The following is an 18,401-nucleotide window of genomic DNA, read 5'->3' as shown; positions in this document are numbered from 1 at the left end:
CCCAGAAAATCTCTACTCACAACTACTTTGTTACCAAGAAGGATGACACTACCTTATTCTTTCCAGTGCATCTGTACTTTTGAAAGTAATTCCACCTGTGATATCTCACCTCTCTAGTATCACTGAGTTTCTGTCCTTTGCACTCACTGAAATTTTAAGTTTGTATAGACAGGAATTAATAGAAATAAAGTTTCTGAAGACAAAACTGGCCAATATTTGTTTAACAAAATGTATGTTCTGTGTATTGCATTAACTTGACTTGCTCTTGATCTGTTCCTTTGATCAAAAGCAAGACATTTTGAGTGTGGTAAATTTAACCATATTTAAGACTACTTAATTTTCACATTTAAAGTCACACTTGCTTAAATGTTCTTAGTGATGTGACAGAAAAAGGTTGGCCTTAAAATATGAAGACAACTCATGACAAGCATGATTTTGAAGAACAGTTACTTGAAGCTTCCTTCCTTCCCCCCACCCTAAAACCTTTGCAGGTCTGCCATACAGGATACTACTTAAAAAAAAAAAAAAAAAAAAGTAGTAACTGCTGAAATTATGTCCTTGCAGAACAGCCCTCACACCCCCCAACCCCAAAAAACCCCTACACTTCATCCCGACAAAAATCAGGGAAAGTTAGTGAAATACTAGGGGCTGGGCAGAAAGGAAATAGCAAAGTAAATACCTGTTCACATTACTGTTTCACCTGCCAATGAAATGAATCCAATAACTGAATGAATAAAAAAACTGCTTGAAAGGTTAAGAGCAGTTTTTAACAATTGGCTAAACTGATATTGATTTACTGCTCAAGGAGGTTTATTTTAGCCCAAGCATTGTAAGAAATCTACACAGAAATCAGTCTCCCTGAAATAGTAACACTAAAGAAATCTAGCTGTTTATTGCACATCATTTTGATCAGCTGCTCTGACCAAAGCATGAATGAGTACATGAGACTGTATAACACAAGGACAGAAAAAGACCCAGCCTGTAATCCAATGTTCACTTTACTCCTACAAAGTTTCCTCAATATTTAAGCATCAAACAATGAAAGGTACTAATTTTCCAGTTTCCCCTGTAGTATAGCATACCTAACTGGCATAATGATCCATACATGAGTGTATCCTACCAGTAAATCTTCTTTGCAATTCTCAATGTGTAATGATACTTCCATTAAAAAAAAACAGCAAACAAAACACACCAACAAAAAAAACCCCACACAAACAAGAACCACAAACAAAAAGCAAATAGGTTAAAAAAAAAAAAAAGCCAACAAACAAACAAAGAAACCAAGAAAACAAGGTAAATTTAAAGAGAAGATTGAATACACTTACCATATGTATGTGGCCACAGATCATCAAGCCTACATTCTTGGTGAAAGCATGGACAAGGTGAAGCAAAGCTGGACGTGCATTTGGAGCACCTGTCATAATTAAGCACTGAGGTCTAGAATTGTGAAGAAATAGCGAGAAAAAAAAATGTTGGAATTCATTTACTCTGGAGTTGTGGGAGCTTTTTATTAACATAAAGAAGTTTCTTCCAAATATGGGCCATAAGAACATAATCATCACTGGAGAGACAGTAACCTAATTTAATTTAACATAGTCTTGTAAAAGTAACTAAAGATCAATTTTTCCACAACTCAGCAGACCTATGATTAATTATTTCCAAATTTGGTAATCCCACTAAATATGAAAAGTTCCACATTTAAAATAATCAGAAAAACATTTTAGACAAGACTAGGTCAGAGGCATAAATTTTTTTTTCCCCCATTTGTAAAGTCATATCCCTTTGCATTTTCCACCTTAGATTCCTCTGTGCCCAACAGAAAAACTGGAATTGTATGCTTTTTAAAAAATTACTCTCATTCAGAAGGTGGAGCTAAACAACTGCAAGTTATTCTAGAAAACTTTCTAGCCAGTTTTAAAAGCTGAAGTGTCCAGACTTCAGAATTCATTTCAGGAGATAATTTTCCGTATAGTAAGAACCACCTAGTCACCTCCTTTGCTCTCTCTAGCAACTCATTTTCCATAGTTAGAATCATAGAACAGAATCACAGCATCACTTAGGTTGGAAAGAACTCTTAAGTTGATCAAGTCCAACTGTAAACTTAACACTGCAAAGGCCACCACTACACCATGTCACTAAGTGCCACATCTACACACCTTTTAAATACCTCCAGGGATGGTGACTTAACCACTTCCCTATAGGCAGCCTGTTCCAGTGTTTGACAACCTTTTCAGTGAACAAGTTTTTCCTAATATCCAGTCTAAACCTCCCCTGGCACAACTTGCGGCCATTCCCTCTTGTCCTATCGCTTGTTACTTGGTTAAAGAGACTCATCCCCCACTCTCTGCACCCTCCCTTCAGGGAGCTGTAGAGGGCGATGAGGTCTCCCCTCAGCCTCCTCTTCTCCAGACTAAACACCCCCAGTTCCCTCAGCCGCTCCCCGTACGACCTGTGCTCCAGACCCTGCACCAGCTTCGTTGCCCTTCTCTGGACACGCTCGAGTCATTCAATGTCCTTTTTATAGTGAGGGGCCCAAAACTGAACACAGGAATCGAGGTGCGGCCTCACCAGTAACGAGTACAGGGGGCCAATCACTTCCCTAGTTAAACCACATACAGTTGGTCTCGGACCATTGAGCCTGTCCAAGACCCCTCTGTAGAGCCTCCTACCATCAAGCACTTCAACACTCCCACCCAACTTGGGTGTCATCGGCAAACTTATAAAAACATTTTTTGCCATAGCTTAGCAGCCAGTATCAGGCCAAAAATACTTCTCCTAAAGCCACCGTGCTCAAAACTGGCTTACATTAAGATCTGTATCTCCTTAGGATAACAATTAATGTCGTTTAAAACTCAGAAAGCTATATACTAGCTTCCCAACCAAAATAGCTTAAGTACTTCAATCCTAAACACGTACTGATTAGCAGAACATTTATTTACTGTATTTACAAGCAGAAAGTTACACTTCGTAAGAACTTTCCTATAAAGCTTGTTTCTACTTTGAAGTTTGCAATAGACTCACATCAGACAGAAGTGAGGTTGCAACACTAATCACAGTTAGGTATTGCAAATTATTTAATGCCAGCCTTTAGATTTGCATTAAGGAAAGTTTGAAAATTGCTGCTCTTGATACCTAAGCAACAAACAAGTTTCTGAATGCAGACTGGTTTTTCCTATAAACAGTGCAGTTTCATGTAATAGGTAATATGTTTGTAAATAAATCAGGGATTTTAATGTCACATCAGGACTTCAGAAAGAAGAGCTATTTCATAATTAAACTGCAAATTTTGTGGTTTATAGTTAGAATGGCCAAAGCTGGAAAGAGTTTGGAAGTGGAAAGGCCATTAATATTTATATTAATACATCTGTAATTTAGTTTTACTGTCATATTCTTTGAGGTTGTGCTGGTACCTATCATGATGGGTTGGCATCTAACTTCAACTGTTTGTATGTATGCAACACAGACATTTTAAGTACCTATTCTGTACTTCCAGAAAATTTAGTCACTTCCAAGAGAGGCTAAGGGTCTGAATTGGAGTACTTTTCCAAGCGACTATGGAATGGTCATGGAATACCATGGACCTTTTCTTTGAAAACCAGTGCTGCTGCCAGGTTCTGCATTCTGGACATAACCTCAAAGAATGGTACCTGTATCAAGAATCTCTCCCTGAACTCACTTGTTATCAAATTCTGCCCTAAGTCTCCCTTCATGCACAACAGAAGATTTCAGTAGCCATGTTATCTTGCTAATACGCTAAGCATAACAGAATAATACACTTACTACAGCTGCAAGGCATGATATTTACTAGACTAAGCATCAACACTATAAATCCTCTTCTGGGCATAGGCAGCATGCAGGAGGTAACTGCTCTATTTGAAAAGAGACAGGTCAACACAACCTTCACCCTTGGAAATACTAAAAACTTGACTGGGTATGGCCCTACGCAATCTGATGTAACATCAAAGTTGGATCTAACTGTACCATATCTGTGGTAAGTCAGTTGAACTGGGGATTGGACAAGACTACATGATACAGTCATGTTCAGTCTATGATTCTATTTGGAGGAATTAGTTTAAGTTAATACTTCAAATTTTAAATTTTTTTGAAGCATCTTTCTTCTGCAATAGCTTATTCCAGAAAAGTGGCATAAATACTACAGGATAGAAAACTGCCTCCTTGAGTAGGACTTTCCTGGGTAGCATGGCTGGCAGACAACAAACCAGTCCTCCTCTTCAGTTCTGTGAAAAACACTTGTGTAGCTTGTTTGCTGTTACTGAAGTGCAAATGAGAGAATATGTCTAATGTGAAATAGCTGGTGTAGAGGACAACATCCACAGTATACACATCTTGGGGATTTCAGGTTAGATCAGTTTTATCCCAAACATGTGGACTGAATGCTCATTAGCAGTTTGAGGCGTATCTTCCGTATCAGTTTGACAAAGAGGAATGCAATTCACAGTTCATGATGCAAACCATGAGGCATCTAACAATGAACAGGCATCATCCACAGACTTGCTTCTGAAGTGCACTCTTCATCAGAAATACAATGCTAATGTAAATATGTCCAGAAGATGTGCATGGTGGTGAAATTCAAAGTTTTTATAACCCACAGGAGATGAACAAGCATTTAATAAAAACCATGATAGCCAACATCAAGACAATACTCTACTGAATACACAGAAGTAATATCCTGTCTTTAATGTTAACTGTTACCTAAAATTTTTCACGTGATCTTCCACTCCCGAGAGCCGAATAGAATGCTGTAGTGCATTCAAGTAAGTCAAAGCCTGTGTTGAGGATCCCCAGTTCACATCTGTTGGAAGATTTGAAGTTCCAATATTTTATTTAAAGCTGTCCATTGTAAAACTACATGATCACAAAATGAATGTTGAATACCAACTGAAAACACAGAAGATATAAGCTACGTCTTGGCACATTCTACACAATACTAGTCAACAAACCCCACAGCTATTCTATTTAAAGATAACATTTCTGTAAAAGTTTTAGAATGGTTTACTGAAAAAACCCCCCACCACCCACATGCCTTTTCAATTTGGAAAGGTAAGGGAGCATTCTCTTTCACTTCCTGTTAAAACATAACATGCCTTTGTTGTTGCAACCCAAGCTCTTTCTATGTGTCCCTTTTTCTCAAATTTTCATTCAAATGTTTATGTCTACATGCAAGGCATGCATCTTGATAATTTGGAAGGAGGGGGGAACAACAGCAGTGACTATACAGTGACTATACATAATTACATTTCACTACAACTGAAAAGCCTGAAACAAAAGTTTGAAGTGGCTGGTCAAATGGAAATAAATCTCTTTTTTTTTTTTTTTTTTTTTCCCTAAAGGCCATTACTTTTTCACTTCTACATCCTTCTTCCCCCCACCACAGCCAACAGAAGCCCCTATACATACCTGGCTTCTTGTAAGTAACATAAATGTAGAGTCCAAGTACTATGACGTATGTTAGAAGTGCTGCCCACCAATTAATGACAAACATCACAATGCAGCACAGAATAGCTCCAACAAGAGAAATCCACATATTATAATATTTGAAAGCAGGGCGCCAACCTAGTCAAAATATAATATGGAGAACAGAAAAGGGGGGGAAATTAATTTAATCACTACCCTAAGATAAGGAAGGCACTATTCCTCTTTTCCTTTCCTAGTGTTCTGCATCACATTTCATGGGAATGTGTGACAGTTTCAGTAAAACAGTTTGGCACATTTATGCTTTTACTTTTCCAACACCTTTCAAATTAATTTTGAATGCACCTTTCTTATATAGAGATGTGAATGTTCCTAATTTTGCCCTTTAAAAGTATACCTCAAAAAGAAAGTCTGAAGATGCTTGTGCCAGTGTGTCTACTGAATCAGGCCACAGGAACCTTTGCCAATAGCCTGCCTGACAACTGATTTTTGCTTTCAAACATAGTATAACATGAATCACCAGCTCGTGACTCACTCTCTCATACTGTTTCTAGTTGTGTATTTTTACTATTTTCACATGGCCAGAAATTTTCACCACATGAAAAGGACAGATATTTTCAAGACGATCTTGAATATGTATCTTGAATATTCAAGCAGGACTTGAAACTCACTGTTTTACATCCTTATCTGCCACAAGTTTATCCAAAATCGGGTAAATACATACACACACCCCCACTAAGACACCCAAGATTAACAAGTGAATTCGACATAGAACTGTTGTCTAAAAAGAGTTATGCACATGCTCTAGCAAAATAATGGTATCTACCAGTTCATAAACTTAAGAGGTTTTTAAGGGCATTATTTCAGCACAAATGCACAGTGGACTGGGTATTATATACATCTATTCTGCAAGTACTGTGTTTTGGCTTATTCCTATAATCTAACTAGCCTCCCACAGTAAAGGCTATAAAAACACAGCAACCACCTGCAATTCCTGTTTCTTCTGGACTGCAAGACGAAACATATTAACAGAGAAATCCAAGGAAGACAAAAGAGTGGTGGTTCCTGAACACCAGATACTGAATTAGCAAGAAAGTTTTCTTGAAGAGTTTCTCAATAAATACTGAAATATCTTGTGTGCCCTCAGCACAGATAACAAAATTAGTAGCTTCCAGGCTCTACTGGATCACTCAGTCCTCACAATTTCAAAAGACCACATACGCACCATATTATGCTTGCAACTCAAATGCATCATGAGACTCAAATAGATCATTTAACAACTACATTAAACATTCATTTATATCTTTTAAATTGTATTTATGCAGAAGGACATTGCAGGTTAAACTCTCATCACCAAGACGTAGTTCCTACCTGGAGATTTTGCAAGAGAAGCATGAAATACAGAGAAGTTAATCAAGGCGTATGAGGCCAAGAAGAAGTTAGAAATAATTGGAGCAATGACGTTCAGTTCAGCTGTAAAACCAAAAACAAAGCAGGCTGTTATGAAATATAATATCCAGTGACCTTGTAGATTCCAGAGTAAAAAAATCTGCTACAAATAACTTTAATTTCTGATGTGCTCTAAGGAGAAGCAGTTTTGTCCTTTCTATTCAACACAGAGCTATTATTTTAACAGCCTCTTATTTACTAACTCAGGAAATATAACTTTCAGTTTTAAAAATACAAACATCTTTCCACACTGAGTGTTCCACTTTTGAAGCACTATATACTTTCTCAATTGAGAAAATTCCTTTCCCACCATGGCTTGATCAAACAGTGCAGCAATACACTGGGTTCTGAAGAACGTCAGAAAGAGCAGACAGAGCGTTAATACATCTGCAGTAATTCTCTAGCTCAGTTCTCAAAGAACAAGGTAGTAATAAGTTTAAGATACAATCAGGTATGGCAAATGGCAACAGCAGATAAAGTTAGTGTCAACAATGTGACAAACCCATTCATCTGCCTGCATGTTAAATGCATCGATACTACTAGTGTAGTGCATTATTACAGACCAATACCACCAAAACAGTGATGAGTACACCCTCTTTAGTGAAAGAGATGAGTACCTGATGCTCTCCTTTCCTTGAGGCAGCATGGTACAAAACATTTAATGTGTACTCTCACCATCAGAAAAAAAAAGTGTTCAGAATGCAGAATGTGCCATGTTAGTCTGCCACTTTCTACTTCTTGTAATCAAGCGTCCCATCAGCATGCTGTAGGGAACAGTAAGGACATCATGGGTATACTTGTACCTTAAGCAGATTTGGGAGAAGGATGAAAGAGCAAACTGGGAAAAGAAGTTTAAATGCACCGGTACAGGACTCATAGATGGACACAGCACAATTAGTCTGCCATCTACACAGAACACATATAATTCTACCTAGACTATCTTTACCTTTAGCAACAGGAGGATGAGCAGTCACGTCTACTGTTTGTAACTTAATAGAAAAACATACTAGAAAGTGTTCATGCAAGTTTGCCATTTGCTGAAGTGGTTTGTAATTTTTAAAAATCTGAAATAAACTTTCATATTTACAAGATATAACACCTCTCTAGCTCAAGCAAAAGATGTAATTTTTATTGATTGATGGTTCTCAAAACAGATACCTGCGGTTACTGCAAACTACCACATTCAGTTCAAATTTATTGCCGTTCTTGACAGTTATATTTAGAAGATAGTAGAAAGTAACCCTCAAGCAGATGTAGAATGCTGGCTTAGAATTGAACTGTGACCTCTAGGTCACTATCATCAATTCATGATATGGAATAGAACACTTTGTAGAGGCAAAAGGACATTGAGATTTATAATAATTTCAAACTAACCAATCAGTATGAATCCAAGAGCTATTAAAAATGTTAGAAGATATCCTCTCAGTGGTTCATTGTTCTTCCCATAGCCTTTAGCAAACATCTGAAATCCTGGATAAATGTTGTCCTTGCATAAAGCCTAACAAAAAAAAAATTAAAATTTAACAGTCAGCATGCATTTTGTGCAAAATGTATCCTTACTAACGCTTATTAATGCTGTCTTTCACCGCATATTATCTTCCTGAAAAAAAGCAACCATGTATTTAATTTTATTTTCAATTGTCTTTGCATCATGACATTTTTCATTTCCACTATTCTATCCTTCAGTAATTTCTATCTGTAAGAACAAGCTTTGTTTTTCTGTAAGTGACTATTTTACTTTACTAGTGTCTTACAATCACAAAGAGTCTTTCTTTAGAGATCATATTCTCTCAGGAAGTGGAAAGTTTGCCCAATGTATGCACTAGTTTTCTGCATCAATACTTGTGCTTCTATTCTTCAACAAAATTCCTTCTATGTTTGACTTCCTACTGAACTTTAGGGAGAGCAGGGCATTAGAGAACACTAAAGTTTTACCCAATAAAGAGAACTTGTAAGACAAAGAATTTGGTTAAACGGTGAAAAAGAAGGTAAAGCAAAATACATTCCGGAACATCAACCAAATCAATGTAAATTATTTATGCAAGAACTGACAGTTATTTTGACAGTGTATTCTCCAATGATTAAGACCACAGCTACAGGTTCTACACTTCATGATGTCTGCTTCTGTGATTACTTTGAGAAATGAACAAATCTGTTCTCTTTGTAAGTACTCCATTGTTACTTACAATAAAAAAAACATCTAAAGGAAACTGTAGATTCCTGTAACGTTAGCTACACCACAACTAATCTCTAAACTAACTGGAAACACATGAGATCTGGAACAAATTATACTCTAGCTATGTTTAGTAACATTCTAAGCAACAGGTAAGTATTAGATCAATTACTGATGTCAACTGATATGAATCATTATAGCAGTATGTCAGAGACCCCTTCCAAAAATTCTGATTCAAAAGTTAATTGAAATTATTCTTTGAAAGACCATGGTTTTGCTTCCATACTTACCTGGAAGATCTTAGGTGCACTCACAAGAGATGCTAATGCAGAAGACAGGGTGGCTGAAAAAATACCTGCAGAAATCAGTGGTGCAAATCCTGATACCATGCTCATGACCTGAAAGCAAAATAATTATTTTTTAAAAGAATATGAAAAAGTATACTGTGCAATTGGATGGCAACATTAACTCCAGAAGCAGAAAGATTCAATACTGTGTACCCTCCACTTAAAAGCTGTTTGAATATCATGCATTCATATCAATGAACAAACTAGGGGTAAATCAGGTGATACAAATTCCAGAACAAGAGAAGGTGGTTTTTCACACAATATATAGTCCAACCATGTAATTCTCAGGTCAAAACAATTAACAGTGAAAGTCTCCAAGGGTTCATAGGAGGATTAAAACTAAGTCATGGAAGAAAAATACATTGGAATTTGTTACATATTTTGACTAGCCTACCACTGAATAACATCTTCTCACAAAGCCCAAATGACAAGACAACTGAAATTGGGGAACACCTTGGAAAAGCTAACTGTTCTTCTCACCATCTCCAACACTCTTAAGTTAGGCTTGTTTCCCAGTTAAAACTAATAGGACAGGGCAAACTTACTTCCTGTCTCCCCAGGATAACATCCTAGGACATCTTTGTAACCCCAGTGCACAAAATACAATATGGAATTCTTGGTAAACTGGATAAATGGTGAATACTCAGTAAGCTAAGTGTAAAAGAACATTGATAAGACTTTTTTTTTAAAATTCCAAATTAGAACCAAAGCAGTTTCTGTCTAATGTCCATAGGGCCTAAAGACCCTCTTCTACTTCTGTACCATAGCTGCATCCAGCTTTGCATATGTGTCAAGTAAATTAAGATACAGAACTATGTATTTAAAAAACAATCATGGTTTAACCGGGTACTTTTCTTTATGAAACAAATGCCTAAGCTGCTTGAAGACAGCCAGTATTTAAGAATTTAATACCACCTTGAAAAAGCTTATGTTTTAAGTCAATGGACCAAACCCAACATGGTGCCTTTCAAGCACAGTGTGTCAGAATGAGGTTCTGCATCATTTCCACCAATTACTTGCCTCTTTCATCCTCATCACCAAGCGTATCACGAAAGGGACTGATGAAAGGCAAGAAACATCATGCAGAAGTGTCCAGTTTTTATGTCACCTGAAGTCGTAAAGTAATCTTACTAGGTAGGACATGGGCGAGTGATGATGTTTTATTTATATTCTTAGGGGTAAACTAATGATAAAATTTAGCATTTTTCTCCAGATCAGACTGACAAAGACTGCTGGGTCTGTCAGTTAGCTGAATCTTGCTGCTACCTGAGGTTTCACTGACCAGTTCAAGGCACACCGTGCCTAAAAAGAGAAATTAAATAATTGCAGGTGTGTAAGATGAGAGTGAAGTAGCTGTCATAGTAGTGTAATGAATGAAGGAGAGAATTTCCTAATGCATATTTGTAGCTGACAGCAAGAAGTGTTAGGGCTTTATTCATAGATATATAAAATTAATGACACATACATTAAACTCTCCCTCTTACGCTCAGGTTCAAGGTAGTTTTACAGTCAACAGAAAAAGTTACAGTTGTAAATGCCAGTTTATAATAACCCTACACTATATTTCTAAAAGAGAAATAAGGGTATAAATGCTTTAGTGACAAATGTTTTAGAAAGAAACCTTTGCTGTAGTAACGTAACGAACAAGCATAGAGTTATCTTTGTAGAAGCAGTATGAAAATTGTCTTGCTGATAACAGACTCATGTTCGTTTGGCATTTACTGTTCAGACAGTTTCTTAAACTTCAAGCATTTGGGATAATGAAAAAATCTTATTTTGACTACAGTTTCAGTCCAGCCATTGTGGACCAGAAAAAAGTGCCACAATGAAAACAAGCAGCAGCTTCTTTAAAGTTAGATTTTTGTAATGAATATAGAGGACACATTGTTCAACTCCTCCTTCCCCTAACTTTTTTCAAATATTTTGCAGCTGCCTTCCTTCATAGGAGGAATGTTTTAGCAGAACTTTTACATTGTTTCTGGAGTGGAGTTTCACGCTACTTTCAACTTTCATCCAAAGTTGACCAAATTCTGCATCTGAATTACCCAAAGCTGTTCTAGGGAAGTTCCAGGCTGAGGCTAGAGAGCCCAAAACAAGTTTCTGAAGTTACTCTTCTACCAGGTGACAGCCTGGGCACAGAAATGTCACTGACACTGAGCAGAGAACAGTCTGAAGGCTGTGAGGACATGTAACTCATCTGCATTAACTAAAACAGAAACTAAAGATGATCTTTCTGTGTAAGTCTGACTAAGCCTGTCTCACCAACTGTTCTCATTTTAAGTTTTTTAGCATCGTCCAAGCTTTCCACAGGCACTACAAATCATCTATACACTGCCCCAAAACATTCAAAACCTGAGCTACCTAAGTATTACCTTCAAAACAATTCTTTGCCAGAAGAACCAAATACAGCACAAAGGATACTGAAGTGATAAAGTTACTGTGCATGTAAGATGGCACTTTCAACATCCAAACCTGCATGCTTACAAACTCTAAGACAAATCCAACAATCTTTCCTCAATTTACAGATTTATTTATGTTTGTGAAGTTATTTGTTCTCAGTTATTTAACCAACAGAAATAAGTTATGTTTGTCTAAATAGTTTAAGAGGCACACAAGCTTGGAAGCCCCCCTGCCCCCTCCCATGAGACTTGCATATGAGAAAATCTCTTTACAGCTACCATTCAAAGTTACTAAGTTGAAGGCAGTTCAGTTAGAAAAATGACAACATTTATCTACAGGTGGACAGCCCCTCTTGCAAACCACTTCCTTCTGATGTCTTCTGAAAAGACTCAGACTCTGTAAAAGCTATGCAGAAAAGAGAAAAAAACAAACAGCAAGGGAATGACAAACTCGGTATTAGAACAACAGAATTCGACAGAGAAGGTGGCTAAGCACTGCAGCAAGTTGCCCAGAGATGCTCTGCAGTATCCATGACAAAGTTTTCAAAACCCTAAAAGAAAGGGGGCATAAGGGGCACTGCATTCTCTGTACAGCTCCTGGCCTCGAAAGTGACTCTTCCTATTTGGAACACATGAGTTTTTCCACATAGAGAAGCAAGAATAATCTGGGATAGAAGTACTCTTTAGACCAAATGGTAGACTTATCAAAGTTATGACTGAAGAAAAAGACACAATCAGAGGAAACCAGCTCTATGCTAGTCTCAGCTGTACATTTGATGATATACTGGTTCTTTTGAGTTTAAATAAATGAGAATGTAATCAGATTTTGCAGAAAAAAATACTCCCTCCAGAGCAAGTCTTAGTGTTTCTAAATAGAGACTTTTTCTAAACCAAAACAAAGTAAGGTCACACAGTCATTCAAATTACATTTTACTCTTCATAGACCAGTCTGCACTGCAACATTATTTCAGCATGTACAAAAGAGTTTTTCCACCCAGCTTTTCAGGTGAGGCTGTCAGCCTAAGAAGTAAATAGTACATGTAAGAAGTACAGTACCATATGTACTTCTCATCAAAACCCACAAGCTAGACACTTTTTTCATTACTGGATTCCAGCTTAATATCTAGCCAACTTTTTGTACACCTATTAGAAAAACTCAGGGCAAAAATGGACCACCACAGAGCAATTTTAAGTTATCAATAAGTATATTTTCCTTGGTTTCTTCCAAACCCTTACCAATAGCTCATGGACACCCCCAATTACCTATGAAGTATAAGTGGAAAATTAATTATCTCATGACTTCTAGGGGATTTTTAAATACAGTAACATCAGGTTTTATGAAAATTCACAACATTGTTGCCATTAAAGAGGATACTGTGTCAAGTATGTAGAAGATTCTTATAAAGTCATCATACTTTCTGAGAAATTAAAAAAATTAAGGAACAAGTTATTGAGAGAGGCTACCCATGGTTATTGTGCATCGCCACTGAACTATCCACATCACTGAATGATGACATTCATATATGTAAACAAAGAAGCCTAAGCAGTTTACTTGGAAGAAGAGTAAATATTTATACCACCTGTGTATAAACATCCTAAAGTTTAACATAGTTACATTACTCTTCAACATACTAGCTAGAGTGTACAATTTAACTACTGCAGATAAACCTTCTGTTTATGGAGATAAGCATTTTTAGCCTATGATTTTTCTTAATAAACAATTCAAAAAAAGAACAAACAAAAAAGCCAATAAATGGATTTAGGAGGAAGTTTTATACCTGGAAATTATTCATCAGCCCATATTGACACCCTGCCTGACAGGATGAGAAATCATAGTTTAATTTGCAAGCTGCAGTAGTGCAATTTGTCAGCTCGGTGACAATGGTGTTATTAATGTTCCCTGTGGCATCTCGCACAACACAAGAACCTAGAGTGGACACAATCATAAAAAAAAGTCATTAACAGACTGAACCTGAATTTCAGGACACGTATCAAGCTCAATTCCCTTTTAATGTAAGCATACTCACACAGCAACATTAAAATATAGCATTTACATTTTTAATGAATTTCAACATTAAGCACATCTTCACTATGAAGAACAAATACAAACAAGCAAACTAATTGCTTTCTTGTCTGAGATGATCCTCAGTTTTTTAATAAATCCAAGTCTAGTAAGAAAAGGAAAATTTTAGTACAGAGGAAAACGTTAACAGACTTGCAAAAGTTTAACAGCACAATTCTAGCTCAACATATTTCTCTGAATCGTAAGTTTCCACACAGCTCTTTAACTGAAGTTAGTATTATGCACCATTGATTTTATAATTTCTCTTTTTGTCAGTTTTCTTTGAGAAATGCATTTTTGTAGTGTATATATAGATGTATGTATGTAGACAGGTGTGCTTAGCATTGCTGTTTTTTCTTTTCCAGTCAATATGGCTCAGACATGAAAAAAAAATAGTGTCATGAAAACCTGATGCAAGGCAGTTTCCAACACTTAAACAAGTCACCTCCTATGTGACTGTGGTATTTTAAGTTGGTTTTTTGGTGAAAAACAAAGCCACATGGTCCCATTCCTACCACATTTTTTATAATTAAGTTTATAACTTAAACTGCTGTTGTCAATTAATCTATGATTATTTGTAATTTCACTGGTCACAAAAATGACAAACTAGAGCAGACTAAGCATTATTTAACACTCTGTGGTTTATCAGTTCAGGCAAACTATTTGATTATCACCAAATATTTGCAGGAAGAGGAATTAAATGAAGAGTGGGGAAGAGACGAGGGAAGTCTATAGAGCAGTAGCCAGTAGAATTCTCTTAATTTGGTCTTTTAGGAACTTGAAAGACAAGGAGTTCCTGGGAACAGAACGATGTGACTATGGAGGACCTAAACTATTTGCAAGTAAGGAGGGCATATACGTGCTGCAAGCTTAAGTTTCTCCGGTAACAATCCCTATTATCTATATAATTTGTGTCTCATTGGGAAATTGAATTCCTAAATACCTGTATTATATTTAGATTGCTTCTGAACCATTAGAACTTGATTAACAGTCCACAATAACACCTGGTCCTGGTAGGTAGACATCACTTAATCTTTCCACTTTCCAGACTTATTTTTCAGTTCTTATTAAGCCGAACTGGTTAAATTTCAGGAAGTTTCCTATATTGATCACCTGTCTTATGCTTTTCCTGTGGGTATGTGCAGGGGCTGGGTTTTTCTGTTGTTCTTCAGTTTTAAATGGGATTAAAAGCTCTGTATGAGAAAAAGGTTCTCTTCCACCACACAAGTATTTGCCCCAGCCGTTCAAGCAGTATATAATGGATGTGACAGTATACTTACTAGTTGAACAATTTGTAAATAACATTTTGTTGGTAATAGATTGCAGTGGCAGACCCATTAAGTTGAGCAACCCATTAAATAGCTACAATGCACTATCACAGCCTTCCTCCTCCTTATTCCTTTTTTCATAGTTTAGATCCAACAGGCTGGCAGGTCTTTCACACACAGAGTCAAAGTATGACAGAAAGGGACAACAGCACTATGAACAATCTTAATGTGAGCCTTACTGTGAGAAAATGCAGACATAAGCCAGCTGGGCAGGCTCCATTCTCAGCAGAAGATACTTAGATATAAGTAGGAGTTCAGACATTTTATTTAACCCCCATTCAGAAAAGTTTTATTTATTTATAAGATTCTGGCAATATTTTCCCTAAGAACCTATAGGTCTTCTTTCCTGTAAAAAACAGGATTTTACCTTTTCATAGGCATTTATAAGGACATCCCTGCCAAAGTCATTTAAAGTTTTGCCACGCTGTAAGCCTAAATTTAGCAGACCATCTATATCAAGTTATCGCCTAACTACATGCAACCAGCAAGAATTCCAGAGACACTGCCTTAAATGCTTCAGACTGCAGCTGAGAATGCTTAATTTCTCAGTGTTATAAGCAGCCACAGTTAGGCTCTCATTAGTTTTACTGCCCTGTTTACAGAAAGCATGTCTTAACCCTACTCAGAAGTTTTTTGTTAGCGCTTCTCTTGGTTTTAAAGGAATAAATACTGCTCTTTGAAATATGTCTTTCAAAAATTTTGATACAAAAGTTGCTTATGCAATCTTCATCCTGCCATCCTACCTTCATCCTGATGCACATCTGCATTAGTCCCTTGCTAAAATATGAAACTGCACACTTTCTCCACACAGCTGTTATCTTTTTGAAATAGGCTGCCTAGCTCTAGTAGTAGGACTAGCAATCTTCCTCTTCCAATCTTCCTCTACTTAGTTTCACAACCTTCTTACTACAGAGTGTGCAAATACTGAGCTAAATTCAGAACATCATCTTCCCCTTCAGGCATGACTGCTCAGAGACATTTACCAGCCCCTTCAAAGTTTTAATGACTTATTACTACTCTAGAAACTTACAGTGGGTAACAATGTGTGGGGAAAGGAATAAAAATATCCTTTATACCCAATGCCTCAAAAAAAAGCCGTATTTCACTCATATCACAATCTCTGACTTCTGCAATAGTACTGGTGTTTTCTAACCAGCAGAATTTTAAGTGTAAGTTAATGAGACAACTAAGGCAGGACATTTCTGATGCATCAGTTTCATGTTCAGTTAGTTTTGCAAACTTCTGCAATATGAAAAAAGAGGTTTTTCACATTTGAAAGATGATCAGAGTATTCCATTAACCATTTAATATTAATGAGCACCTTCCTCTCACGTGGGTTCAAATTCTAAAGCATTCGAATTTGGTAGCAGAGGTCCATGCAGTCAATTTAATTAGAAAGTAAGCGTAGGTCATTATGCTGCATAAAGCACAATCACTACAGAACAACTATCTGGCAGAGCTACAATAAAATGTTAGCCAACAGAGGCAGACTAGCAAGACTGGTATCTTTGAAAAGGAAGTATCATTAGTGGTAAGATCAATGGTACTCTTACAAATAAGAATTTCATTCAAAAGGCAGCAGAGCTAAGATAAGGCAAGGTTTTTCATGTAAGAAAACTGACTACTGCTGCCAGAAACTAATTTATGTGACACAAATAAAAATATTTCCAGTCACATTGGTGGGGAAGACCAGGAAGAAAGGTTATACTCAGAGCAGTCTACAACTGTTTCTCCTCTTTCTACATGAAAATAAAACTACAGACATTTCTGAACATGACACTTCTGAACTGGGCTGGCCAGATGAAAGTACCACTCATTCTCCTCCCTCTACTGAGGAATTAGTGCTTTTGCATCCTCACCCAAGAGCTGTTTGACCATCCCACAATTCAATTCAGATAAGTACCTGACTACCATCATCTTCAAATCAATACAGGTGTTTGTTCCATGAGTATTTTATGAAAACACAATTTTCTAATCCAGAGATTATCCCAATGCTAAATTGTAAATATTTTAACATAAATTACTGCAACAAATCAGCAATATGAACTCTTCTGTTATCTTTAGTCTGAAGCAGTCACTAGCCATAGAAATATATCACTAATTTTAGGAAATTATAAAAACCAACTGAAAATTGAACCTCCAACAATAAAAATTAGGAATCTCTGGCTATTACTTTCCCATGCCTGAAAGTCAATTACATAATGACTTTACATGATGAATTACATAAACCATAACAAAACACACCCTCAGAATGAATGTGAAATGATGAAGTTAAAAAATATTCTCTATTTACCTACAGATACTGCAATTCCTATGTAAACCAATGTAGTAATTAAGATGGCCAGCAGCGTTCCTTTGGGTATGGCTGACTGAGGATCCTGAAAGAAAAATGTCAAGTGGACATTGATGAGAGGCATAAATGTATACGCAGTGTTTGTGAACAGTGTTTGATAATCCACTACTTACCGCAAGATCACCTGAGATATTTGCACCAGCAAGTATGCCAGTTGCAGCAGGGAAGAAAATAGCAAATACAGAAAAGAAAGTTTCCTCCTGTCGGAAATCTGGTCCAAAATTCTCCATAAATATCTCAGCTGTATAAAAAGATTTAAATCTATCAATATTCATATAGAATCTACAGTGTTAGCCCATTCCAGCCATTATCAGCACCATGAAAAAGCTGAAGATCAACAGCTGTACAACCTTCTTAAAATTTAGCATACAACATTTAAGGCCCGATTAATCACTTCTACTCAAAATAAAAGCCAAAACAGTAAACTTAAATAGCCTTTAGAAACAGAAAAAGTACTTACAGTATCATCTGGCTTTTAAATATTGAAAATATTTGATATTCAGCAGGCAGGACCAAGTTTTGGCCCAATAGCTTTAAGGAACAAACTTCAGGACAAAAAAAAAAATCTCTGTAATTAAATAGGACTATAAGCTATTTTAGATGTTTAACAATTACGATAGCATGTTTCCTCTTTACAAAGATATTGTCTACAATACTAATTGTTCCAACATACCTTTATAACCAAAGAAACCTTTAGGCTTCTTGCTATCCAAAGGAATAAATGTTCCTATGACAAAGTCTCCAATAGCAAGTATGAGGATCACCAGTAAGACTATTTGTGCCTGAAACATAATGATTGCAGTCAAACAGAAGAATTTGCTCTTTTACAGTTTTGAAGCTTCAATGTTATATTCTAA

At 36.6% G+C, this 18,401-nt stretch overlaps 1 protein-coding gene across 3 annotated transcripts in view; it reads right to left on the bottom strand.

Annotated features, from left to right (window-relative positions):
- SLC12A2 (solute carrier family 12 member 2) overlaps nucleotides 1–18,401 on the bottom strand; it is a 56,370-nt gene that overhangs the window by 15,658 nt on the left and 22,311 nt on the right. For all 3 annotated transcript variants that reach the window (XM_074933167.1, XM_074933170.1, XM_074933168.1), the window contains exons 7-16: nucleotides 18,218–18,326; nucleotides 17,658–17,785; nucleotides 17,485–17,569; nucleotides 13,580–13,728; nucleotides 9,346–9,453; nucleotides 8,257–8,380; nucleotides 6,805–6,906; nucleotides 5,419–5,574; nucleotides 4,714–4,813; nucleotides 1,326–1,437 (exon numbers count right to left, since the gene is read on the bottom strand). In XM_074933167.1, the coding sequence (XP_074789268.1) occupies nucleotides 1,326–1,437; nucleotides 4,714–4,813; nucleotides 5,419–5,574; nucleotides 6,805–6,906; nucleotides 8,257–8,380; nucleotides 9,346–9,453; nucleotides 13,580–13,728; nucleotides 17,485–17,569; nucleotides 17,658–17,785; nucleotides 18,218–18,326 (1,173 nt within the window). The remainder of the gene's footprint in view (nucleotides 1–1,325; nucleotides 1,438–4,713; nucleotides 4,814–5,418; nucleotides 5,575–6,804; nucleotides 6,907–8,256; nucleotides 8,381–9,345; nucleotides 9,454–13,579; nucleotides 13,729–17,484; nucleotides 17,570–17,657; nucleotides 17,786–18,217; nucleotides 18,327–18,401) is intronic.

The sequence above is a fragment of the Athene noctua genome, chromosome Z (genome assembly GCF_965140245.1).
Source record: "Athene noctua chromosome Z, bAthNoc1.hap1.1, whole genome shotgun sequence".
Lineage (NCBI taxonomy): Eukaryota > Metazoa > Chordata > Aves > Strigiformes > Strigidae > Athene > Athene noctua.
The sequence above is the reverse complement of the archived record's forward strand: the minus strand, read 5'-3'. Positions and strand labels throughout refer to the sequence as shown.